The 26,953-nt window shown below is 37.2% G+C and overlaps 1 protein-coding gene across 1 annotated transcript; it reads right to left on the reverse strand.

Moving 5' to 3' along the window:
- Positions 1-1,232: 1,232 nt before the first annotated feature.
- On the reverse strand, positions 1,233-3,674 carry TAS2R42 (taste 2 receptor member 42). The gene has a single exon (XM_016924798.4). It carries the CDS (start codon positions 2,253-2,255, stop codon positions 1,233-1,235), a length of 1,023 nt encoding a protein of 340 aa, XP_016780287.4. The 5' UTR covers positions 2,256-3,674.
- Positions 3,675-26,953: the final 23,279 nt, after the last annotated feature.

Here is a 26,953-nt window from a genome sequence, read left to right on the forward strand (position 1 = left end):
AACATCACTTTGCTTTCTGTGCCTTGCTGGTTAACATTGTTTCTATTTTTTCCTCTAAGAAATACAGTGATCAGATTGCAACAAAATGCATGTCACATAAACAAACACAAACACAAACATCCTCAGAATGTAATTATGATCTTTTTGTAGTAGCAATATGAGTATAATTGTGAATTAAGACATAAACTTCTATAATTTTAGTTCTATTACATAACATGGTAGAAACATTGGTTTCTGCCTCTCTGAAAATGCATATTGCATGTCCTAGAATTTAGCAAAATTAGCAAGTGCTAGAAACATCAAAATGTTTATTATTTGGGGTTTTAAATTGACATCAGCATTAAATCATGTGTTTCCAGTTTCCATTTAAAGATAATTTATTTTATTTCACACTACAAATCTTCTCCTTTTCTCACATAATCGTTGTATTTCCTTGTTATCAACAAGACTTCTAATAACAAAAAAAATACCACTTTTTTTCATTTAAAAAAAAATGCTTGGGGCTGGGCACAGTGTCTCATGCCTGTAATCCCAGCACGTTGGGAGGCCAAGGCGGGTAGATCACCTGAGGTCAGGAGTTCGAGACCAGCCTGACCAATATGGTGAAACCCCATCTCTATTAAAAATACAAAAATTAGCCGTGTGTGGTGGTGTGTGCCTGTAGTCCCAGCTACTCGGGAGACTGAGATAGGAGAGTTGTTTGAACCCAGGAGGTGGAGGTGGCAGTGAGCCAAGATCACACCACTACACTCCAGCCTGGGCGACAGAGTGAGATTCCATTAAAAAAAAAAAAAAAAAAAAGTTTAGCTTTGAAGCTATGAGGCTATATTTTTCCTGCTGTGACTTTAGTTTTTAATTAGATTTTCTATCCACATTGTATATATCTTTTACCCATTCAAGTTTGTAATCTATCTTGCTTTTAAAGACACACACCTTTTTCTCCACAAGTTGCAATTACCTATCGTTTGCATATAAAATTAAATAATTTAGATTTTTTGAAATAATATGTGAGGTTAAAATATTGCTTGCCAATGCTCCAAACAAAAATGATTACTTTTAAAATGGTATCGACCGGCAATGTGTGAATTATCATCAAAAGCAACCTGGTAGGATTTCATTTATGTTCCAAAATACTTAGAGAAACCCAGTAGAAAAAAAAAAAAAACAGTGGAAGTGATCCCCAAATGCTCCTCGTTGAGTTATTCTCTTAGAAAAGCTTCTGGAAAGTCTGTCTACAAAGGTAAAGGGTTTGGTGTTTTTGTATAGTTCCTAAGATGCCACAGTAGCCTCACAGCTGTCTGTCGCAGCTTGCTGTTTCCCAGAATGAGAATAAATGAGTGGCACGAGGGAAAGGCATTTAAGGCTAACATGGCAAACTTTATGTACTTGTTGTTCCACAACATAAAAAATATCCAATTGGCCACTTGTAAGGAAAAAAAATGAACTATGAAGAGGAAAAGGAAAGACATCACCATTTTCATGGCCCTCCTATGGGCCTCTGTGCTGGAGTCTCTAGAGCCCAAGGAACTGAGCTTCAAATTTCTAGTATGTCTCACCAAGGACAGAAATAAAAAAAGCAAGGAGGTCAGGGACAGAGAAAAGGGGATAAAACTGGTCAAGCTAAGAAGAGTTTTTAAAATAGAGAGTTTATCATAGACAGTTTTACTTTCATCTAAATATAAAGTCAGATTACTTTTATCTATTATATTGAGTGAGATATCAATAAATATTTCTAGCACTAAACTGTTAAAAATCAGTAAGAACAAAGACAATATAAGAAGCATAACAATCATTCCGTTCATCCTCCACCTCAGCCAGAGGAAAAGGGAGTGGGGGAAGTGGGCTATCTTAAAGAAATAGAAAATGCTTAGGCAGGTGGCAAGCCAGGTTGTCAAGTGATTAGTCATGTGCCAAAGCATAATAACAGGTTTTCCTAGTCTATATGTGGTATATAAATGTGAAGCAAGTCCCACTAGAAATGAATCAAACAGTATCACAAACAGTTGTCCAATTGTGGAGATAGCCAAGCAGGTGAGGATGAAATCAGCTGAGAAGACCTTTTGGTTCTTGATCCCTTCAGAGCAGTTTACCAGTCCAATGAACACATTCCCCAGCATGCCGATGATGAATTCCGCTATTTCCAGAATCAGAAAGATTTTGTCCAATTCGGTGGCCATTTCCAGAGACAAAAAATCCAAGTTTTTAATACTTTGTATCATTAATAAATTTACAATCAAACCATTGCAGAAGAGCATTCATATCTGATACTTATCTTCATTGCTTTTATTGCACTTCCAGTCTTGATCAGAACCTTCTGCTTTGGATAGAGTCTCATATACTTAAGGAAGTCTTTGCCTATTTTTACTATAATTCTGATCTTAATCCCAAAAGATCTACTAAGGGATGCAGTCTCACATACCTTCACGGGAGTGTTTTCATTTCTTTGAAAGAGCTGCTGAATTCTAAACCAAACAGTTTCTGTGTCCATTTATCATTGGCATGGGCTGAAACTTTCCACTTGTGGTAATGATTAAAAGGATAAAGTCAAGTATATTAATATGCAAATATAGACTGGATTCCCCCCCTTTCTCTGATTTGTACATTTCTGCTCACCTGAAATACTACACCACTTGGATCCAAGAATCTTTATTGTTTTTCAGAGGAAGCTGCAGATATAATCTAATAATTTTGTTATTATTCAACGAATATATTTTATAAGTGCCTGCTGTGTTTCAGATCTTATGCAAATGCAATATATTTACCACAAAAAAAGCATTAAGAAGTCTATAAAATAGTGAAAACAGGAAAAAAACAATGAGACAGAATCAAGAATAAAATGTGCTATTAAAGCAGAAAAGGGAACTACAAACACTACTGTTGGGGAGAAAAGGGAGGTGACATTTGCTTTGGATCTGGAAAATACTTAGAATTTCATGAGGAAACTCAAGTCATATTTTGAACTCGTTGAATAATATCCGAAAGATACCGAAACCCAAACTACTTTTTTGAAATTAAAGTCCTACTGATATTTCAGTCTAAATGTTCCTCAGGTATCTTATAGTAACTTGTTCAAAATTAAACATGGTTTTGCTCTTTACCTTGGTTTTATATATGTTCTATTTTTTTTTTTGGCAAGAGATATATTGCTACCAATTTAGCCTTAGTAGACAGGTAGAAAATTGTTTTAGATGAAATAAGGAAAGAGGAAACAAAAGTATTTGTTCTACATTCTAGGAACAATTATTTTGACAAAAACCCCCAATGCACCATAATTGAACTCACAGTTACAGATTATGTGTCTTGGTTTATGGTCAGCAAACAGATATTCTATTACTAGAAATTAGTGTTCAAGTGTTGCCAGACAAAAATTAACCCAAAAAATGAATGAAATCATTTTTAAAACTTGGACCTTTTTAATGTTGCTGTCATACTCCTCAATTAAATTCTATTAATTAACATTTAAAAGTGTATATTTTAAGAATGATGTTGTATAAAGAACTACTGGTAAGTTATTTCCTATGAACAAAAATATTTTCATTTAGGACAGATATTTAAAATTATAGTAAGACAGGAGGAGAAAAAGAGTAAGGAAGAAAGGAAGGAAAGAAAGAAAAGAGGGAGGGAAGGAAAAGAATGAGAAAGAGGAAAGGAAGAGAGAGAAAGAAAGAAAAAGGAGGGAGTTTCTGAGACAAAGGCTGAATGAAAATGAAGAAATGTAGCAATATCATAGGAAGGAGAATGATGGCTTTGGCCAAATTAGTGTCTAGAGATGGAAAGAAATATATGGCTATGAGAAACATTTAAGGGAAAGAATCAATAGTCTGTGTGATGGATTTGGAGGCTAGAAAAAGGAGGAGGAGTCTGCAATGACATTTAGGCTCTCCTTTCACTGCTGGATGCATGTGGTACTGTGATCTGAGGGAATCACTGGAGGAAGAATAGGCTTAGAAGCCAAAAAGTAGGAGAAAGAAGAACAGTTTGAAGATGAGTTCTGTTTTGAACGTTTTGGAGTATCTGTAAAGTCATCGAAGTGGAAGGTTGGAGTAGGCACTTTGATATTTGTGACTGCAGCTCAGAAAAGAAATTTGGACCACATGGGGAGGTTTGGAGAACATCAACACATATTTGATTTTATTAGAGGTGAGGCGCTCCAAGGGCCCTGAGGAACACTAGACAATAAAGAAACCAAAGGAAAAATTAAGAAGCCATCAGAAGGAAGAGGAAAACTGAGAGACTAGGATTTCAAAGCTACTAAGAGCAAGGAGTGTTACAAGGAGGGTAATCAGTACTTCATGATATTAATGAAAAGTCACTTACTAGATTGAGGACCAAGGAACTACTTAGTTAACTTAGCAAGAGCAGCTCAACTGATGACAAAGCAAACTACCATGGATTAAAGAGTCAATGAGACCCCAATAATGAAGCATTAGAAAACCAAGTGTAATTCAGTACATTAACAGATTAAAGGAGAAACATTCAGAAAAAAATTTGATACAATTCTGCCTCTATTCACAAATATTCTTAGCAAACTGGGAATCAAATAAAATACTCTATTTCCTGATGAAAAGTATTAAAAAAAAAAACCTAGAGCAAATATTATAGCTATCGATGATGCACTGAAATCCTTCTCCCTGACTTTAGGACCAAGTCAGTGATAACCATCTTACTAGGTCTATTTTTTTTAAGGTGTCTGTTGATCAAAGTAAGGCAAGAAAAATATATTTTAAGAAATTATAGGCTGGACATGATGGCTCACCCCTGTAATCCCAGCACACTGGGAGGCCAAGGCAGGAGGATCACTTGAGCCCAGAAGTTCAAGACTAGCCTGGGCAACATAGTTAAAAATTAGCTGAGCTAATTTTTAATCTGCAAAAATCTGCAAACATCTTTTGCATTTCTTCATACCATCAACAGTTTAAGTCTGAAAATACCTTAGCTTTTATGCCCATATAATTAGCTTATAATTAATACATATTGAATATAATCAAACATTCCCGAGTTTTAAAAAATTTAAACCATTATCACACTCTTTTTCTCATTTTAGGTATTATTCAAGAACATTAAGTTCTCTGACTGTGTCATTGGATATATTCAGTTTTCCTGCTTGGTATCTTAATTATAGACTGTCTTCCAGTCTAAAGCAACTACCTCTAATATCGTATCAGCCATCCCCTCTCTCCACAAAGACCAGCCCTGCTCCTTTTACCTAGTCCAGTCACTCAGTATTTTTTCTTTTTCAAAACCTATGGGCTGCACTTTTCCATGTGGGGTGATGGGTAACAAGAGAGTTTCTCCTTCACTATTATGCAAACATAGACCGATATTGTTACTCTTTTTGCATTTTCTTTGCCTAATGAATTTCCATTTGTATCTTTAGCTGTGGAAGATCTAAAGGAAGAATTTACAGATCGTAAATATTAAAATTCAATCTAAAAGTCTCTTCATCCAAGTATGTGAGAAAAATCTTGGTCAGAATCTTGTTCAGAATAGGAGGAAGAGGATGTGTGGCATGCCTTATAGTCTTTCAATGGGCAGAGTAGTGGTTTGACCACTTACAAATTTACAAATGTGGATTGTACCATACTGTAGCCCTTATTCTCTGTTTTGTCCACAGGTACCAGGGGAATCTATACCTGAAGCATTACTGGAGTCAAGGTATAAAACATTTATGTTCTCTTATCTAATAAGTCTAAGAACTGAACTGCAAAGGATTTTAGTTTGCCAGAACTTGCCCTTCGTATGTTAATGTAAAGGATGTTGGTACTAATTAGAATGGTTCTTGCCAATGTGAGGGTACTAACTGATATGCTATTTATGTCCACTTGTTCAACTACATCTCTTTTGAAATACCTGAATAATTTTAGAAATGAACCAAGAAATTAGTTGAGAAGAAACCAAATAATATCTAAGGGAGAAATCATATACAACTTCAGGGATTATCTTAGTCTGTTTGTGCTGCTGTAACAGACTATCACAAACCGGGTAATTTATAAGAAAAGAAACTGATTTCTCACAGTTTGGGAGGATGGGAAGTTCAATATCAATGTGTTAGCCTCTGGCAGAGGCCTTCTTGCTGCATCATCCCATGGCAGAACATCAAAGAGAGGGAGACAGAGACAGAGTAAACTCACACTTTTAAAAGAAACCAACTCATGTGATAAACCCACTCCTGTGATAACAGCATGGATCCATCCATGAGGGTAATGCCCTCACGACCTAACACCTTTTAAAGGTCCCACCTCCCAATACCTCCAAGTCTCCAACAAGTGAACTTTGTGGGACACATTCAAATCATAGCATTTCACCCCTAGGCCCCCAAATGTATGTCCTTCACACATGCAAAATTCATTTCCTCCCTTCCAGTAGCCCCCACATTGTAACTCATTCCAGCACCAACTTAAAAGTCCAAACTCCAGAGTCTCATCCAAGTCAGATATGGATAAGACTCAAGGCACAATTCATCCTGAGGCAAATTCTCCAGCCATGAGCCTGTGGAATCAAAACAAGTTACCCACTTCTGAAATTCGGTGGTGGGACAGACATATGAAAGACATTTCCATTCCTGGGAAAAATAGGCAAGAAAAGAGGGGCAATTGGCCTTAAGTAAGTCCAAAACCCAGCAGGGCAAACCATATTAAATCCTAAGGGTTGAGAATAATCTTTGACTCCATGTCCCACCTTCTAGACCCACTGGGTCAGGGATTGGGCCCCCAATTTCCCAGGCAGCCTCACCTCCACAGCTTTGCTTGTCTCAGTTCACTCCTGAGCAGCTCTCACAGGTTGGAGTTTTGTGCCTATAGATCTCCCAGACTGGTTTTGTGAGGCAGCACAGGGCAGTGAATGCTGAGGTCTTTCAGGCACCTCTCTGGAAGCTTTGACCTTAAGGTCCTAACTTGCCTAACTTCTGGTCCTAACTCCATGATCTCGGAAATATCTTCCAGGTCATTCTCCCTTTGTCTTATGAATAGAACTTGGCTTCCTTCTAGCCAGATTAATCTTTTCAGCAAATGACCACTTGGCCAAACCCTTCTTATTCTCTCTCGAACATGCTTTTTTATTCTCTATATGGCCAGGCTGAGAGTTCTCCAAATTTTTCTATTAGTCATCACTTTTCATTATAAATTGCATCTTTAAATCATTTCTCTCTCCTCAACATTTTACTATATGTGCTTGAAAGAAGCCATGGAGCCCACTGAATGTTTTGCTGCTGAGATGTCTCTTCCATCAGATATCCTAGTTCACCTCTCTTAAATTCTGCCATCCATAAAGCCATAGGGCATGAACAGAATTCGGCCAAGTTTTTTTGCCACTTCATAGCAAGGATGATCCTTACTCCAGTTTCCAATGAGACATTTCTCTTTTCCATTTAAGACCTCATCAGAATGGCATTTACTCTCTTTATGTCTACCAACATTCTCATCAGGACTACAAAAGTAATCTCTAAGAAGTTTCAGACTTTCCCTACAGTTATCCTCTCCTGAGACCTCAGTGGAATCTCTTAATGCAAAATTTGTGGCAATCTAGGCTTTTTCTAGCCTGCTCTTCCCATACCAATTTCCTGTCTTAGCCTGCTTTGTGCTGCTCTAACAAAATACCACAAACTAGGAAAATTATAAAGAAAGAAATTTATTTCTCAATTCTGGAGTCTGGGAAGTCCAATATAAAGGTGCCAGCATGTGGTAAGGGATTTCTTACTGTGTCATCTTATGGGAGAAGGGCAAAAAGAGAGAGAGAGAACGAGAATGGGGCTTAACTTGTCCTTTTATAAGGAATCAGCTCCTGTAATAACAAACCTACTACTCAATAATTGTGTTAAGCCATTTATGAGGGTTGTGCCTTCATGACCTAAACACTTCTAAAAGTTTCCACCTCCAAAAACCTCCACACTGGGGATCAAGCTTCTAACACATGAACTTTGGGGGACATATTCAAACCATAGCAGTAATGTATTTTACTAATTATAAAAAACAATAGTAACAACAACAATAATAAAAGGTATCATTTCTAGAACTCTTACTATATGCCTGGCTCTGGATAAAATGATTGACTTGCATTTTTGCATATATTAACTTAAGAAAATGCATGACAACCAGCGAGCATATGAAAAGAAGCTCAATATCCCTGATCATTCAAGAAAAATTAATCAAAACCACAATGAGATATCATCGCACACCAGTCAGAATGACTATTATTAAAAAGTCAAAAAATAACAAATGCCAGTGAGGTTGTGGAGAAAAAGAAGTGCTTATACACTATTGGTGGGAACATAAAGTAGTTCAGCCATTGTGGAAGACAGTGTGGCAGTTCCTCAAAGATCTAAAGACAGAACTACCATTCGACCCAGCAATCCCATTACTGGGCATATACGCAGAGGAATATAAATCATTCTATTATAAAGACACATACATGCAAATGTTCATTGCAGTACTCTTCATAATAGCAAAGACATGGAATCAACCCAAATGCCCATCAATGATAGACTGGTAAGGAAAATGTGGTACATAAACACTATGAAATACTATGCAGCCATAAAAAAGAATAAGATCATGTCCTTTTCAGGGATATGGATGGAGCTGGAGGCCATTATCTTTAGCAAACTAACACAAAAACTGAAAACCAAATACTGCATGTTCTCATTTATAAGTGGGAGCTAAATTATAAGAACACATGGAGTCATAGAGGGAAACACCACACACTGAGGCCTCTTGGAGGGTGGAGGGTGGGAGAATGAAGAGGATCAGAAAAATAACTATTAGGTACTAGGCTTAATTCCTGGGTGATAAAATAATCTGTACAACAAACCCCCACAACACAAGTTTACTTATGAAACAAACCTGTGTTTGTACCCCTGAACTTAAAACATGATTTCTGGGTGTGTCTGTGATGCTGTCTGAAAGAGATTAGCATTTAAATTGGTTGACTGAGAAAAGAAGATCATCCTCAACAATGCAGGTGGGCTTCCATTCATCTCTGGCCCCACTGCTGGGTCTGAGGACCATTCTTGGGACAGATGTAATTTAAAGCTGACACAGTGTTAAATGGTTGCATGAGAACCAGGTCTTGGGTGCTTTGGACTCATATCTTCATCATCTCTCGGGGGAGCATAGTAGAGCTAGATATCAGAGTTCCATTCTACTGATTTTTTTTTTTAACATCAATCTTTTTTAACATCAGTCTTGTTATATCTAGTGAACATGGCTCCTTCCACCTCCATCTGCTTCTGTTCATGAGAACCAAACTAACTTTTCTCTGGTCTCTCTCTAAGGGTATGTGTTAGGGTGTGAGGGCAAGTGATTGTCTCCATTGATTTATTTCTTGTTATTTCATAGGCATAAGGAAGGGGGATCTAATTACTATTGGCTCAAGGAGCCATATTTAAGAAAGCAAACATTTGTTTTCTAAGTGAGTCATACAACTTGCATATAGTTAATCTTAGTTAATTTTTAAAAATTGAGGCAACTCATACCTATTATTGAAATCCAACTATTTTCAATGAATACCAAGGTACTGTAGAAGAAAATTCCAGTTATATAGGATAATATCTGCTTTACTTTTTCTCATCCTAACAAGTTTTGATAATTATAAATGAAATTTAAATTCTGTTTTACTGTGAATCAAGAGTATAAAATTCTACTCTGGGCCTAGGTGATAAACAAAAGCTTTATTAGCACTTATTTGGAAAATTCAGATAGGGCAAGGTCTCTTTAAAATAATATTGGCATCTGTTATTGAGCACTCAGCATGTGCAAAGCACAGTGCCAGGCATTTTTATACCTTGTGCCATTTAACTAGCACAACAAACTTCAAAGTGGTGGCATTATAGCCATTTAGAAGATTAAAAAGTTTTCAGTCCTTTAATTAAACATGAGAGTTTCGTAATGGTTACAATGTGAAAGAATGAAGCTAATAATTGTGTGCTGTTGTCATCTGAAATGCAACTGGACACTGTCACTAGTTTTCTTATATATATCCACTCTTCCGTGATTTATTTGCTGTGTGTATGAATGTAATATGGCCCAGAAAAGAACCATGGCTCTCTGTTTTTATCTAAATTTCCTTTTCTTTTCTTTATATATTTTGAGAAATACATTTTTATTTAACTATTTAAAAATGAATCATCATTTTTCAGAAGCTAAAATACACAGATGGTACAAACATCTGTGAGATGCTTTGAGATAGGGTCTTGCCCTGTCACCAAGGCTGGAGTACAGTGGTACAACCATGGCTCAGTCCAGCCTCAACCGCCTGGGCTCAAACAATCCTCCTCCTCCTGAGTACCTAGGATTTTAGGTACGCACCACCATGCCCAACTATTTTCTTCTATGTTTTGTAGAGACAGAGTCTTGCTATGTTGCCTGGACTGGTCTGAAAGTCCTGATCTCAAACAATCCTCCCGCCTCAGCCTCCTAAAGTGCTGGGATTACAGGCATAAGCCACTATGTGCAGCTAACTAGATGGATTTTTATATCAAATTTGGAGAGTATATTTGGTAGGGTTTGCCTTAATATATAGACACATATTTTGCAAATATCCATATAACTGTTCATGGCAGTTGTTCATTTACTTATTAGTTTGTCTGATATTAAAACTTTCAGTCTTCTGTTATTTTTGTGTGCTTGTATGTGATACTTATATCCCTATCTCTTTTTTTATTGTTATAAATAGTTTATCACTGGATTTGACTTTTTCATACAAATCCAGCTATAGACCACTTATGGGAGAGATTTAATGGAATTAAACCATTTGTAGTACTGATTAGTACATTTGATCTTATGATTGATATCTTATTTTTGTCTTTTCTTGTTTATTTTGCTTTCGATTTATTTTCTTTCCTGACTTCTGCTGAGCTGACCAAGACTTTATACTGCCTTTTCTTGTCACTCCAGTGGTTAAAAAAAAAAGTTCTTACCCGTATTTCTAATCTACTAGTAGTTACCATTAAAGTGTTTATAAAGCGAATTAAATTCATAATTTTCAGTAAACATAGCAAATTTAACAAGATTGATTATAATACTCCTGCTCCAAGAGGACCCCATTTATTATAAAATTATTTTCTCCCAGAGCTCTTCCTAGCTCTTAGATTTTGTTGAAAACATCTAGAATTTACTTCCAAACTACTGCTGATGGTTCTTTACATTATTAGTCATATAATTCATTTACTTATATTTTTAAATAAAATTCAAAACCACATAAACAAAAATTATTTAAACCAGTAAAAGTTTTGCTGGTTTGAGTGCTCACTCACCACTGCTGCTTATTTGCCATGCTGTGCCTTTTATTGGTTGTTTGGTCTTGACTTGGCTCAATTTTTTTCAGGAAAGATGCAAGTGTCGCAGTATTTCTGAGCCATGGCATTGTCCATAAATGACTTGATTTTACCCTCACACTTCAATGATAAAATGGCTGAACATATAAGATTTACACTTGTTTCTCTTCAGAAATCTGTGAATACTACTTTATTACCTTCTAACTGGAGAAAGGAAACCTTTGTTTCTGCTTGTTGCCCATAGGTTAAAAGCTGCCTATGGTTATCTGAAATACAGTTCTGACAATTCTTTGAAAATTCACTGGTGCTCAAAGACAAAAACAAATAAGGTGAAAGTTTTTAAGTCTGTATATGGAGTTAAGGATTTCCTCTTTTTGCTACTTTGAAGCATTTTTAAATTGACACGGCAATCTTTAAAGGGCTTTTCTAACCTTGTTGTTTTCCATAATCAGGATAAATTAGTGACTTAATGGATAGGTAGGCACCTAGTGCCACTATTTTCCTCTTGCATAGAAAGTAGCTGACGGATGAAAGGGAAGTTCCCAAACTGTAGAGAAGGTGGAAGAAGAAAGCAATCATAATGTTCATGGCTCTCACATAGGCCTCTGTCCTGGGTCTCTGGAGCCAGACGCCTATCACTACAGCTGTACAGTGTTTCCCTTTAGGGAGATAACGAACAAGGAACATTAGATAGGAGAAATGGTAAAGTGAATAGACAACTCCAGGTTAATGAGCATCTGGTCAACAAGAAGGTGGGCTTCATTCACACCGACCTTCCAATAGGAGTTTCTCTTATATTTTATATCAACATTGATCCAGAAATAATTTGATCTTAATCACTGAAATGATGGATATGTAGAAAAACAAGAAGACCATTAAGAATGTAAAAACAGCCCTGCTAATCCTCCACTTCAGCCAGAGGAAAATGGCATGCTGGAAAAGTGCTACTTTAAGCAAATAAAAAATACTGAGATATGAGGCTAACCAGATACCTAACTACTTTGAAACTAATCTGAGAATGTCAAATATTGTTATAATTTTAATTAGGTTATAATTAATGGCATCTATATCTGGATAGTCATTATAAGTACATCTAATAGCAACACCCGAGCAAAAGTGTTCTGCATATGGCCAAGCTTGAGAGGATGAAATCCATCAAACAAATCTGGTTCTCAGCCCAGTCAATTAAGTTTGCCAATTAAATCCATCCAGTCCATGAATATTTTTTTTTCTTTATTTGAGACAGAGTCTCACTCTATCACCTAGTCTGGAGTGCAGTGGCACAATCTCAGCTCACAGCAACCTCTGCCTCCTGGGTTCAAACGATTCTCCTGCCTCAGCGTCCCAAATAGCAGGGATTACAGGCCCGCACCACCATGCCCACTAATTTTTGTATTCTTAGTAGAGACGGGTTTTCACCATGTTGGCGAAGACTCCTGACCTCAAGTGTTCCTCCCGCCTCAGCCTCCCAAAGTGTTGGGATTACAGGCATGAGCCACTGCACCCGGCCAGTCCCTGAAATTCTTATTGTGAATTCCACCATGGTTACAGTCATAGTGATACTTTACACTGCCTTTGGCATAGCTCCAGAAAGAACGCCCCACTTGAATTTGCAGTGTAAGTTCTGAATAATCAAACATCGATTCACCAATCGTTTATTGCAGTTAATACATACATCTGTTATTTGGTATTCATAAATGTCTCCTACCCCATCATTCTTATCTCTGAATCCTCAATCAGGAAGTACTCCTGTCCCTAAAATTCGACATAGTTTTCAACCCAAGTTCTACATATGATCTTCCAATATGCCCTTAGATTGTGATTTCCACATTAGATTGTGACTAAAATATGTTTCTCTTTACTAAAGATGCAAATCAAAGACAAGTAGTTTTCTAAATTTTGCATGCCCCATCTCCAAATGATGTAGATGTCTCAAGATGATTTACTGAGTCTTTAGCAGCAGTCTAATACAAAGACTATGCATTGAACTTCTAATGTTAGAAATATAAATGAATAAACTGAATAATTTTTATCACCATCAGTAAGGAATATGCAACAGACTAAGAATCCTTTGGAAATGATTTATGAATTGGAGCAGTGTAATATTTATTATGCAGTGAGTTATGTAGATAAATATTTTTCAATGTTTACCTGGGTTCAAGAAAAAAGACATCAATTTTTAAATATAGACTGAACCCCTGCCACACCATGTGCTGTATTAGGCACAGTTTAAAGTCTCATATAAAGAGGATCATATCCGATAATAGCTGTAGGCAAACTTAGGTGGCAAAAGATGTCTTCTATGCCCTGTACATGTCGCATAACAAAAGAGAAGGAGATAGGAACCGTCTTCTCTCAATAAGAGAAGTATTCTATCACTGACTTGCAAATCTGTCATAATAATAAAAAGTAGACTAACTTTTCATTGATTGCATTACAGTTTTAAGTCCTTTATAAGCAATATGCTTCTTTATCATTTGTGCTTGAGACAAACAGCTTTTATCTCTATTCACCCTAATATCTGATGCCCCATTTACCTTATACCTGCCATATTATTAACATTTTGTTTCTACCTTTCATTCTACATTAAGGCCACAGCAGTATATAGAGTAGTCATTAAGATTGTTGCTGTAAGATAATTGCATGATCTAAGCTAATTTCAGATACATTACATCTCTCACAGTAATAAAAATACAAACAACAGTTGACGTTTATTGAACTCTGTGAGCAAAATACTGTTCAATCACTCTACATGTCTTATTTCATTTAATCCTCACAATAGTCCTAGTAATAGGTATCATCATTGTCTCCATCTTACACATAAGGGAACTGAGATACAGAGTTTCAGGAAATGGATATATATGCATGGAATTCCAGGAAATCTTTAAAGATATCTCTTAAAATTACCATAATGATAAAACAAATATGTAATACTATATTAACTTTGGAAATTAAACATAACAGTTAATCATATAATGGGAAAGGAAATAATTTTTGCCAACCAAGCCAATCCAACAAGATCAAGAAAACTAGTGTTACTAGGTGCAGTTGCTCATACCTGTGATCCCAGTGCTTTGGGAGGCCAAGGCAGGAGGACTGCTTGGAGCCAGGAGTCCAAGACCAGCCTGGCCAACACAGTGAGAACCCATCTATAACAAATTTTAAAAATTAGCCAGACATGGTGGCATGCTGTATTCATCCACTGTCACACTGCTATAAAGAAATTCCTGAGACTGAATAATTTATAAAGAAAAGAGGTTAAATTGCCTTATGGTTCCTCAGACTGTACAGGAAGCATGGCTGGGGAGGCCTCAGGAAACTTACAGTCATGGCAGAAGGCAAAGGGGCAGCAGGCACATCTTACATATCCAGAGCAGGAGGAAGAGAAAGAAGGGGAAGGTGCCACACACTTTTAAACAACCAGATCTCATGAGAACTCTATCACAAGAACAGCACCAAAAGGAGAAATCTGCCCCCATCATCACTGCCATCACCAGCTGGAATAGTGGCGGCCCAAGCCACCATCATGTCTCACCTAGATTATTGTAGAAGCTTCCCTACTGGCCTCCTGCTGCTGAGCTAGCCCCTGCAGAGTGGTCCCATTCATATGCAGGTCGTATCATGTCAGCACCCTGCCCAAAACCCTCCAAGTGGTTCCTTGTATCACTCAGAGTGAAATCCAAAGCTCTCATTGCTGTTTGCAAGATCCAGCATGATCTGTCCACCACCCTCTACCTCAGCCCCTATCTGACCTCCTCACCAAGCACTCTCCCCTTCACCCACCCCTCCCCTGCCCCACTGCACTCCATGCTGTTTCCCAAGCATTCAGCGCCCCTCCAGCCTCAGGGCCTTGGAGGGATCTTCCTTCTGACTGAAATCCATATAGTCCCAATCTCAGTGACTCTCCATACCCAAGGTCTGGAGAGCTGGATTCAGAAACAAGATAGCAGTATACAAAATTAAGAAGGCTGTCATAGCAGATTGTTTTTGGCTGAGTCTGCAGAGAGAGCAGCTGGTGTGAAGCTCTGTGAGGACTGCAGAGAACAAAAATCAATAGGTAATCGCTTCTTGTAGCAATTCAGAATAAGTTGTGGGTCAGGAGCGCCACCTACTGACAATATTTTTAAGTTGCAGAAAAGGATTTTAGGAAAATTAAACTTTCCAAGGATGAATCTATAAAGCTAAATAAGTGACAAGATAAACTACCTCAAGTATTAAGAAGCCATAAGACAATCTCTCGTTTAAAACTATAATTGGAGCCAGGTATGGTGGCTCATGCCTGTAATCCCGGCACTTTGGGAGGCCGAAGCAGGAGGAGCACTTGAGGCCAGGAGTTCAAGACCAGCCTGGTCAACATGGAGAAACCCCATCTCTACAAAAAATACAAAAATTAGCTGGGTGTGCTGACGCATGCCTGTAATCCCAGCTACCCAGGAGGCTGAGTCACAAAAATCTCTTGAATCCAAGAGGCATAGGTTGCATTGAGCTGAGGTTGCACCACTGAGCTCCAGCCTGGGTGACAGAGCAAGACTCTGTCTCAAAAAAATGAAAAACAAAAACAAAACAAACAAAAAAGCAACAACAACAACAACAACAACAAACCCTATAATTGAGAAGCAACCTCTGATACAGTTTTTCTTAAACTCCAGCAAATATATTTATAAAGCCACAATAAAAGCACAAATCACAAGCATCTTGAACATCAACAATAGCTTGGACATATTGAAAAAAGATCTAGGAGTGAGTTTCATTGATTATGAGGAAAATTGGTTTTAAAATGTCATTTATTATAAACCTAGTTTTATCTCATTAAATAAACACTATTTGAAAAGCGGCAGAGCCATATTATTAATTCAGGCTGTTTTTAAACAAATATTTACTGAGCAAAGTGTTGGGATCTGTTACAGTTGCTGGTGGCCTCACAAGACACAAGTCAGACCAGGTCCCTGTGAAGGTGAAGTTTCTATCCTCCTTGATGAATGCATAAAATAAACAACCAAAGAAATAAAGTAAAAGTAAACTTTCAGATATTTATAAGGGCTTTGAAGGAAACAAAGCAGAATGCCTGGACGTACTAATTCTAAAGGCCAGAGGACTTTTTGTTTAGGGCAGTTGGAAAAAGCCTCTTTGAAGAGAGAATGTATCAATTAACAGTTACAGCATAACAAACCACATCAAAACTCAGTGGCTTAAAACAACAAGCATGTATAACCGTTCTCACAGTTGATTCTGTGGGCTGGCTGGGCCCTTCCCCTCTAGGCCGGCTCAATTGGGACTGCATGACCTTGAGTAGCCCCACTCACAGCTCTGAGGCCCAGCCAGGATAGCTGGAGATCCGTGGGCTCTCTCCATAAATGACAGCAGAAGAATTCCCAGCAGCAAGACTGGAGGATGGGCTCATGGTAAGGGGAGATGAGTGGGAAGTCACAGACATTAATGGTGAATAATTTATACTTTTCATCTTTACATGATTAAAAAAATCAGTTAAACTACTGAACACACGGAACATGGATTTACTTATTTGATCAGTGTGTTAGTTTTTTTATTGCTGCTGAAACAACTTACTACATATTTACTGTCTTAAAACAATACAAATTTACTGGAAAGACATCCTGTGTTCATGGGCTGGAAGATTTAATATTGTTAAAATGTCAGTACTACTTAAAGCTCTAAAAATTCAAAATCCCACAACGTTTTTGCAGAAATAGAAAAATCTAAACTAAAATTTATATGGACATTCAAGGTACACAAAATAATCAAAGTAGGCAAAATAATCTTCATAAAGAACAAAGACACTTCTCCAAGAAGATATACAAATGTCCAATAAACACATAAAAAAAGATGCTCAACATCACTACTCATTAAGGAAATGCAACTCCACAGTAAGATACCACTTCATATCCATTAGGATGGCTATTATCAAAAGAAAGAAAAAAAGAAAAGAAAGAAGAGAAGGGAAGAGAAAAGAAAAGAAAAAACAGAGAAAAGAAGGAAGGAAAGGAAGGAAGGAAGGAAAGAAGGAAAGAAGGGAGGGAGGGAGGGTGGAGGGAGGGAGAGAGGGGAAATAAGTGAGAGTGGCAGGAGGCAGCCAAATGCCTAGGCAGATAGGAGTGGGTACCCAGTGAAACCCCACCTCCAAGCAGAAGACAGTTTAAAGCCTGAAAGCCAAGCTACAAGCTGAATCCTCAGATGGGATTGATAACTTGTCTTCCTGTTTGGTTCACTTTCCTCTGATGATCCTCACCTTTCACCTGTTTTACATACACCTACCCTTTCCTAATTGGTTTTCTACACTTTTGTGCCCACTTATGAGTGGTGTCTTCGCTTTAACCATTTTGGCATACTCACAAACCAATCAGCATGCACTCCCCATTCTGAATCCATAAAAAGCCCTGGACCCAGCCACGTGGGGGACTTCCCACCATCGGGTAGGGGAACCCTCACCCCAGCATCACCTCTTTGCTGAGAGCTTTCCTTTTGCTTAATAATTTCTACTTCACTCACTCTCCAGTGTCTGTGTGCCTACTTCCTGGTTGTGAGACAAGAAATTGGACCTAGCTGAGCTAAGGAGCAGAAAAACTGCAACAGAAGGAAAGAGGGAAGGAAGGAAGGAAGGAAGGAAGGAAGGAAGAAAAGGAAGGAAGGAAAGAAGGAAGGAAGGAGTATTGGCAAGCATGGAGACAAATTGGAACCTTTGTACATTGTTTGTGGGAATGTAAACGGCAAATGGTGCAGCTGTTGTGGAAAATGGTATGGTGGGTTCTCCAAAACTGAAACACAGAATTCCCATACAATCTAGTAATTCTACTTCTAGATATATACTCAAAAGAAATGAAAACAAGGACTTAGATATTTGCACACACATGTTCATAGCAGCATTATTCACAATACCAAAAGGCAGAAACAACCCAAGTGTCCATTGACAAATGAATATATACACAAAATGTGGTATAAACATGGAATGGAATATACCCAGTCTTAAAAAGGAAGAACATTCTGACACATGCTACAACACAGATGGACCTTGAGGACATTACACTAAGAGAAATAAGCCAGGCACAAATATGATGCCACTTATATGAGGCACTTAGAGTAGTCAAATTTGTAGAGACAGAGAGTAGAATGGTGGTTGCCAGGGGATATAAAGGGGGGAAATATCATATAATATCATATAGAATTCTGGATTACATAAGTTCATCTCTTTGGGATATAACTAGGCAGAATCACTGATTCCATTTGCTAATTGCTAAGTAGTTTACCTCCAAGGGATGCAATGATTCCCAAACATCCAAACATTGCTACTGGTTGAATCACTGAGGAACTTGCTAAAAATACAGATTATAGGGTCTAAACTATGATCTCGTAAGTCAGAATCTCTAGAGTTAGGGCTTAAGAATTTTATTTTGTTTAAGATACCCCCAATTTTTATTCTGATGTAGCTGGTCCAATAAGATTGACATTTCTTAATCAACACATTAGGCATCCCAGTAAGAAAATACAACAGTAACTTTGTGCATTAAGTTGGAAACCATGACAAAACTTCCATTTTAATATGGTGGTTTTTCAGAATGAATGATTTCAGGATCTTTGCCAAAGTCTCATGCTTCTGTTTCCAAAAAAAAAAGAGCCCCAGCAAATGTTTACCTCAACCCATTGAGTAGGCTAAGTGCCAATTAATAAATAGAGATGAAAGTGGCATGTGAAAAACCGAAACTTTTTGGATAGGCACTGAGAATCTTCCCGTGTGGAGGACAAAGAAGATATTATTCTTCTAGGTCATTATAAACAGGCTAGATGGCCCTTAACCATATAAAAAGACATTTGAACTCACTCATAAGAGAAAAGCAAATTAAAACTGTGCCTCATTTATCACGTTGGCAAAAAGTTTTAAAAACTTGTCAACCTATTTTGTTAGTGAAATAAGAAATAAAGGCATTCATTGCTGGTGTTTGCAAATCAGTATAATGCTTATAGAGATGTTAAAAAACAAAATTTCAACAAACTGATTTCAAAGATTTAATTGGCTTTTATTATCAATTATGAATTGGGCTGCATTCCATCTATAAAACAGAAAAATGCTCCATGGGCATAGCAGAACGATTAATATGTGTAAGGGAGTTTGAGCAGAAACAAGGAAATAGCATAATACAACAAAGTGGATTGGTTAACTTAGGGTTACTTTCCTTGAAAGGGTTAAAACAAGGGGTACCTTCATATCATGCCAGCCTAGGTTTACTGGGACCTTTTTAACTGGTTACTGTGAATCTCCTGTTTTTTGTTTTTTGGGGTTTTTTTTTTTTTTTTTTTTTTTTTGGAAAATTTGGCCTGATGGGAGATTTTCCTGTTTTTTAAAGTTTCAGTTTGACTACATGGCACTTGTCAAGACTGACCCCATTTTGGTTTGTCCTGTTGGGGGCTAGTGCAGGAATTCAACCCAAAACAATGACCTACCATACATTTTATTTAACAGAAGGAAAATGAGTAATATTTAACAAAACTACATGTGTGTTTATTTTTGATCCAGCATTTCTTCATCTAGGAATTTATTCTAAACATGTACCACTAACAAAGAAATAAACATGGACAAACTTACTCATTACAGCATTGTTTGTACTCACAAAATATTGGAAACAACCTAATTGCCCATACATAGGAGAGTGGTTAAATTAACTATGGTATGTCTACGTAAGGAAGTACTAAGCAGCTATAAAAAAGAATGAGGATGATCTCTATGAACTGATGTGGAACGTTCTCTAGGATACATTGTAAAGTAGAAAAAGCAAAGGGGAAATGCATATACGCCACCATTTTTGTAAAAAAAAAAAAAAAGAAGGGACATAAGAATATATCCATAAATCTGCTTATTTTTGCATAAAGAAATACATGAGAGCTGGTCAGGCGTGGTAGCTCACTCCTGTAATTCCAGCACTTTGGGAGGCCAAGGCTGGCAGATCACAAGGTCAGGAGATCTAGATCAGCCTGGCCAATATGGTAAAACCCCATCTCTACTAAAAATACAAAAATTAGCCAGGTGTGGTGCTGTGTGCCTGTAGTCCCAGCTACTCAGGAGTCTGAGGCAGAAGAATCACTTGAACCCAGGAAGCAGAGGTTGCAGTGAGCCGAGAGTATACCACCACACTCCAGCCTGGGCAACAGAGTAAGATTCTGTCAAAAAAAAAAAGGAAAAGAAAGGAAAAAGAAATACAGGAGAGCTAAAATAGATATTAATAAGATTGGTTACCTACAGGAAGTGAGTGGGAATGGAATTTAAGGGATTGGGGATTGGGAGAGTATACAATTTTACATAGTTTTGATTTGGGGGTACCATGTTAATGTTTCATGTACTCAAAAGTGCCTAAAATCAACAAGGATGGTAACATGAAATAAAGTAGAATTTTAAAACAAAAAAAAATAAACTTAAATATTGCAAATGAATAGCATAACCAAACTGAAAGAAAAAAGTAACTGACTTATCTTGCAACATAGTACTTGGACTATACTCCCCAAGTCTAAAGACAAAAAAAAAATACTAAATAAATATTAAGCTCTAGTTAATGTTATCCCCTACCCTCCAGTGATATGGATTAGCAATTCTAAAACTACTTTTTGATATTCTAAGGTGGAACAAATGTATACAGTCAGCCATGCATTTCTGCAGGTTTGTTTTTCTTTTTTTAACCTTCACCAGTTTATTATAAAGGATATTACTAAGGATACAGTTGAAGAGATGCATGAATGGGGGAAGGAGCCTGAAGCTTCCACGCCCTCCCTGTGCATACTGCCCTCCTGGCAGCTCTCCAAGCCTGTCTTCTTGTGTTTTTGTGGAAGTTACATAGGCATGATTGATTAAACCATTGGCCATTGGTGATCAACTTGACCTTCAGCCCTTCTCCCCTCCCTGGAGGTTGGGGGATGGGGCTGAAGGTCTCAACCCTCTAATATTGTCTTTGGTCATTCTGGTGACCAGCCTCACTCTGAAGTTATCAGTCAATATAAGTATAAAAAAAAGCAAGCATTTTGGAGAGTACAAGGATTTTAGGAGTTGTATGTTAGGAAACTGGGGAGGAAGACCAAATGCATATTTCACAGTATCACATCCTCACATCTGCCAAACCTAATTGAACATCTGAGGATTTTGGTATCCACAGGGGTCATGGAACCAATCCACTGTGGACACTGAGGGATGACTGTAAATATATTAAGCATAATGGAAGCCAAGTTTCTTGAAGGGAACTGTAAATGTAGAAAGAGCAAGAGTAGCATGTGGTCTTGAATTGGAATTGAAGAATATTAGTCTGTTCTCACACTGCTATAAAGAACTGCCCAAGACTGGGTAAATTATAAAGGAGAGAGGTTTAATTGACGCACAGTTCTGCAGGACTGGGAGACCTCAGAAAACTTACAATCGTGGTGGAAGGGGAAGCAAACACTTCCTTCTTCACATGGATCTCATGAGAACTTCAGATCTCATGAGAACTTACTCACTATCACAAGATTTGCATGGGGGGAACTGCCCCCATGAGTCAATTACTTCCCATCAGTTCCCTCCCAAGACATATGAGGATTATGGGAACTAAAATTCAAGATGAGATTTGGGTGGGTTTGGCTCAAGATGAGCCAGACCATATCATGAAGTTATCAGTATGAATTCAGTTTTTAATAGAGAAGGAAAAAAAAATATATATATATATATATTTTATGTGTTTCCTAGCTCTGTCTGCCTAAAAGAAAGAATATCACAGTTAATAATGAGCACCTTTACCTCCCAGATACTGTTTTCTAAATAGCATTCTGCACTCTAAATAGATCCCAAAGGATCTAGGGATCCCTGGAAAAATAGCTGATTTCAGGCCTATGGCAGTAAAAGCACAAGCTAATTCTTGATTCTTTTTTGGGATGCAAAATAAGGATATACTAAAAAAAAAAAAAAAAAAAAAAAAGACTCAGGAGCCAGCTTGAAGCTCTCCCATTGGCCAAATGCAGGATAATTTGAACATTAATAGTATGAATATGTCATAATACCAATGAACTATAGAATTCCATAATTACATAGAATTCTAATAATTATAGAATTAATTTTCTCCAAATAAAATATGAAGCTAAAAATGCAAACTGGAATAAATGATTAAAGGAAATCTACTTTATAAAGCCAATTATTGAATGTTGAAGAAATGATACAGTTAAAAAATAACTATTTCTTACGACTATCATAGTAATTAATAATTTGCTTAAACAAGAATCATCAATGGATGCTAAAATTAATAGGTGAAATTTTAATGCTAAGCAGAGTATTTGCATAGTCTCAAAGTTTTTCCCCACAAATTACTTTTAATTATAAACATGGAAATAGTAATTTTAAAGCAGAGAAACCTGACAAACTCCACATTAACCAAGAGATCAAAGCTAACATCACCAATATTGAGACAAACCAATATCATCTACCTTCTGATACTGATTCACTGAAAAAGAAACAGTATCACTCCTGTGGTGTTTTTCAAAAAAAAGAAAAGAAAAGAAAAGAAAAGAAAAACCTAAATCTAATCATGTGGAAATCTCAGGGATACACAAAATCAGGAAATGCTCTAAATAACAACTGGCATAGCCTTCAAAAATGTCAAGGTTATGAAAGAGAAAGGACGGCTGAGAAACTGATCCAGATTAAAGAAAACCACAGAAGCATGACAAATAAATGCATGGCATGACTCCAGATTGGATCCTGGACCAGGAAAAATAATTTGTGTATAAAGGGCATTATCAGGACAATTAACTAAATTTACATTTGACTGTGGATTAGATAATGAGGGGTCCTGTGGTAAATCTAAACCTATTGCTTTTGATCATGGCATGTGACAATATAAGAGAATGTCTTTGTTCCAAAATATACACATCGAAGTATTTAGGAGTAAAGGAGCATCGTGTTGCAACTTACTCCCAAATGCTTTGAAAAATATATATGTGTATATGTGTGTGTGTGTGTGAGCGGGAGAGAGAACACAAATGAGATAGCAAATGGGGCAAACTGTTAACAATTAGTGAACCTGGGTACAGGCTAAGAGTAGTTATTCTTACTATTGTTGTAACTTTTCTGTACTTCTGAAATTATATCAGGACTAAAAAGTTACCAAAAAGTTGTTTAAACATGACTGAACTAAATGTTTGCTATAATACTTCCTCAGTCTAAAATCCATATGGCTAGGATTCTGATTTTCACCTCCTTTTCCTAAAAGGAGTCAATGCAAGTATAACCAGACGGTGCGAGTATAACTGACAAAATATGCTCCGAAGACAACAGAAGTCTCTATATTCCTATTTTCTATTTTTTGAATTCAATGCGCTACAGATTTTGTGATTGCAGGCTTCAGTTTTCTCACTATATAATCCTAAATAACAGTGGAGATACAATGTTACAACATAGCTCCTGCCTCTGGTATAATCAGCTATAGAAGAGAAACTAAGAGAAACTGCTGGCACTAAGAACCATAGTTTGAAAAACTGGCTTCAGTTTCAACAACCGTAATTTTTAAGGCTTTATGTGTTTATTTAACTCTCCCGTGCACTGAAAATTCCAGGTTTGGTATTAGACAAAATATCTCTGAATTTCCTCCATCATCCTGACCCTATAGACCAAATAGTTTAATACCAATGAAATATAAAATGTACATGTAGAAATGAACTAGAAAATTTTTATTGAAATAACTAATGTTTTAATTTATATAAATTGACCCAGAGAAGACTCTCATGGCCCAGGGTAAGAGTATTGTTTGATTTTTTTAAATTTCTAGTCAAATGCTTCCACTTAGCACAGTAATCTTCATCCTCAACTCTCATGGTAGAATAATAACAGCAACAATAATAATAAATAGCATTGCCAGGCACTGTTCTAAGTGATTTACAACACTGATTAATTTAAGTCATTAAATTATTGTATGGGTAATGTAATTAATGTGTTCTAACAATCAGGCCGGGCACGGGGTGGTTCACGCCTTTAATCCCAGGACTTTGGGAGGCCCAGGTGCGTGGATCACCTGAGGTCAGGGATTCGAGACCAGCCTCACCAACATAGTGAAATCCCATCTCTACTAAAAATACAAAAAAAAATTAGCCAGATGTGGTCGTAGGAACCTGTAATCCCAGCTACTTGGGAGGCTGAGGCAGGAGAATTGCTTGAACCTGGGAGGTGGAGGTTGCAGTGAGCAAAGAGAGTGCCATTGCACTCCAGCCTGGGCAACAAGAGTGGAACTCCATCTCAAAAAAAAGAAAAAGTATTATAACAATCCTTATTTTATAGAAAAGAAAAACCAAAGCACACAAATGGTTAGATAAGCTGCCCAAGGTCACAAAGCTAGTAAGGTTGGGTGTGGGATTCAAACACAGACCCTCTCGCTCTAGAATCTGGGTTCCTAATACTTGTAAAATGCCACATTTCAGGCATCAGCAAGACCTTTTGCATATTACTTTCTTTTTTATCTTCCACAGAAACCCCAATGCTTGACTAAGAGGCTGATATTTGCAGCTGAATATATTGAATTCTTTCCTCCTACCTGGGGAACAGGCGCCCTCTGTGTCCTAAATGCCACATTCCCATTGTGCTTTGTGTAAGATCTAATAGACCAATCCCTGCACAATCAGGCAAGCCAGAGTCAGTGAACTGGATTTCTACTCTGTGCCTCCAGATCTTGATGTCTGCTGGCACTTTGCTTTGTTCACTCCTTTGGGAAAAGAATAAAAGGGTAGGGCAGGATGTTGAATACCATGGAAAGCAGTGGGTGGTGCCTGGAAGTGAGAACAGCTTCTTTACTACCTATTTCTCTGAACCTTAGCTTCTTCCCTTACGATAAATAAATGCATTTAGTACTTAACAGCTTACTAGTGGCTTTTATGGGCAGTTTTCTTAAAATGGAGCATAAAATTCTTAGGTCACAAAATTACATATTAAGAAACATAGATTATGTAAAAATGATTGTAAACTTTTAAACTATGTACAAATATTAGTTATATTAACAGTCATTAACACCCAGGTCCAAGACCAGGAATTAAGTAATAATTATTTCAATCTTCTGTGAGATCATTGGAGCAGAAGTGGTTACAAATTGATACCTTGCATTTAAAGATTAAGAACCTATCAGATAAAACAAAACATCCTATTGGACTCCTTACTTTCCCATCATCAAAAGCCAGAAGACTAGTACAGACAGACTGCTAATCACTATTTGGGCTCATAAGTAAAACATAAAGAGTAACATGAAATAATCCTGTGTTTTTTTTTTTTACTCTATTAAAATGACAGCAAATTCTTAGGCAAACTCTACAGTTTCCATTCGTTGAAATTAGAAGAACCTGCTTGGAAGTAATGCAAAACTTGGGTTTCTAAGTGAAGAAGCACATATGAGCCAAAAAGCTAAGGGGACATTTAGAACTTGGTAAGAAATCTCTGTGGCTCTAGTGAGAGACCTTCATGGCCTTACTACAAGGCCACTGAAGCTTTAGTGTGAGAACCTTTATGATCTTTACAAGGAAGGTTTCTAAGGTCCTGGTGTGAGGTCCTCTGTTACTGATGTGAGACCACTGTGGCTGGCATTACCTTGACTCACTGAAACTTAGCTTTGGATTTCAAAGCTCTTGGAAAAGGGATATAATGTTAGAGAACTAGCACTTCAGTCCCATTAAAACCCACAACAAGAGTACCATTTCAGATGGATGAAATGATTTTTACCTCCTGTAATATTTCTCAGGGAAGACCACAAGCCAAGACTATAAGAAGAAGCAAAGACCTAGAATAGCCACCATAATACTGAAGAAGAAAAAAGTTGAAAGGTTGGAATGATCAAAATCCAGAACACTGACAACACCAAACACTGGTGAGGATGTGGAGCAACAAGAACTTTCCTTCATTGCTGGTGGAAATGCAAAATGGTACAGCCACTTTGGAAGACAGTTTGGTGATTTCATTTACAAAACTAAACTTACCGTTACCATATGATCTAGCAATCACACTCCTTGGTATTTATGCAAAGGAATTAAAAACTTATGCCCACACAAAAATCTACACATGAATGTTTGTTTATATATCCTTGTCAAAACTTGGAAGCAGCCAAGATGTTCTTTAGTAGGTGAATGGATGAATAAACTGCAGTACATTCATACAATGGAATATTATTCAGTGCTAAGAAGAAATGCACTATCAAGCCATGAAAAAACATGGAGTAAATCTAAATGCCTATTGCTAAGTAAAACAGGCCAATCTGAAAAGGCTGTATGATTCCAACTCTATGACATTCTGGAAAGGTTATAACAATAAAGACTATGAAAAGATCAGTGGTTGCCAGGGGTTAGGGAAAAGGAAGAATGAACAGTTAAAGCCAAAAGGATTTTTAGGGCAATGAAAATACTCTGCACGATACTATAATGGTGGCTATATGTCATTATAAGTTTGTTCAAATCCATAGAATGTACAACATGAAGAGCATATCCTAATGTAAACTGTGGATTCTGGGGGATAATGATGTTTTAATGTAGGTTCATCAAATGTAACAAATATACCACTCTGTTAGGAGATATTGACAATGAAGGAGGCTATGCATGTGTGAAGACAGGGAATCTATGGAAAATCTCTGTACTTTCATCTCAATTTTGCTAGGGACCTAAAACTGCTTTAAAAAATAAAGTCTTTATTACAAAAATATTTTT

The sequence above is a fragment of the Pan troglodytes genome, chromosome 10 (assembly GCF_028858775.2).
Source record: "Pan troglodytes isolate AG18354 chromosome 10, NHGRI_mPanTro3-v2.0_pri, whole genome shotgun sequence".
Lineage (NCBI taxonomy): Eukaryota > Metazoa > Chordata > Mammalia > Primates > Hominidae > Pan > Pan troglodytes.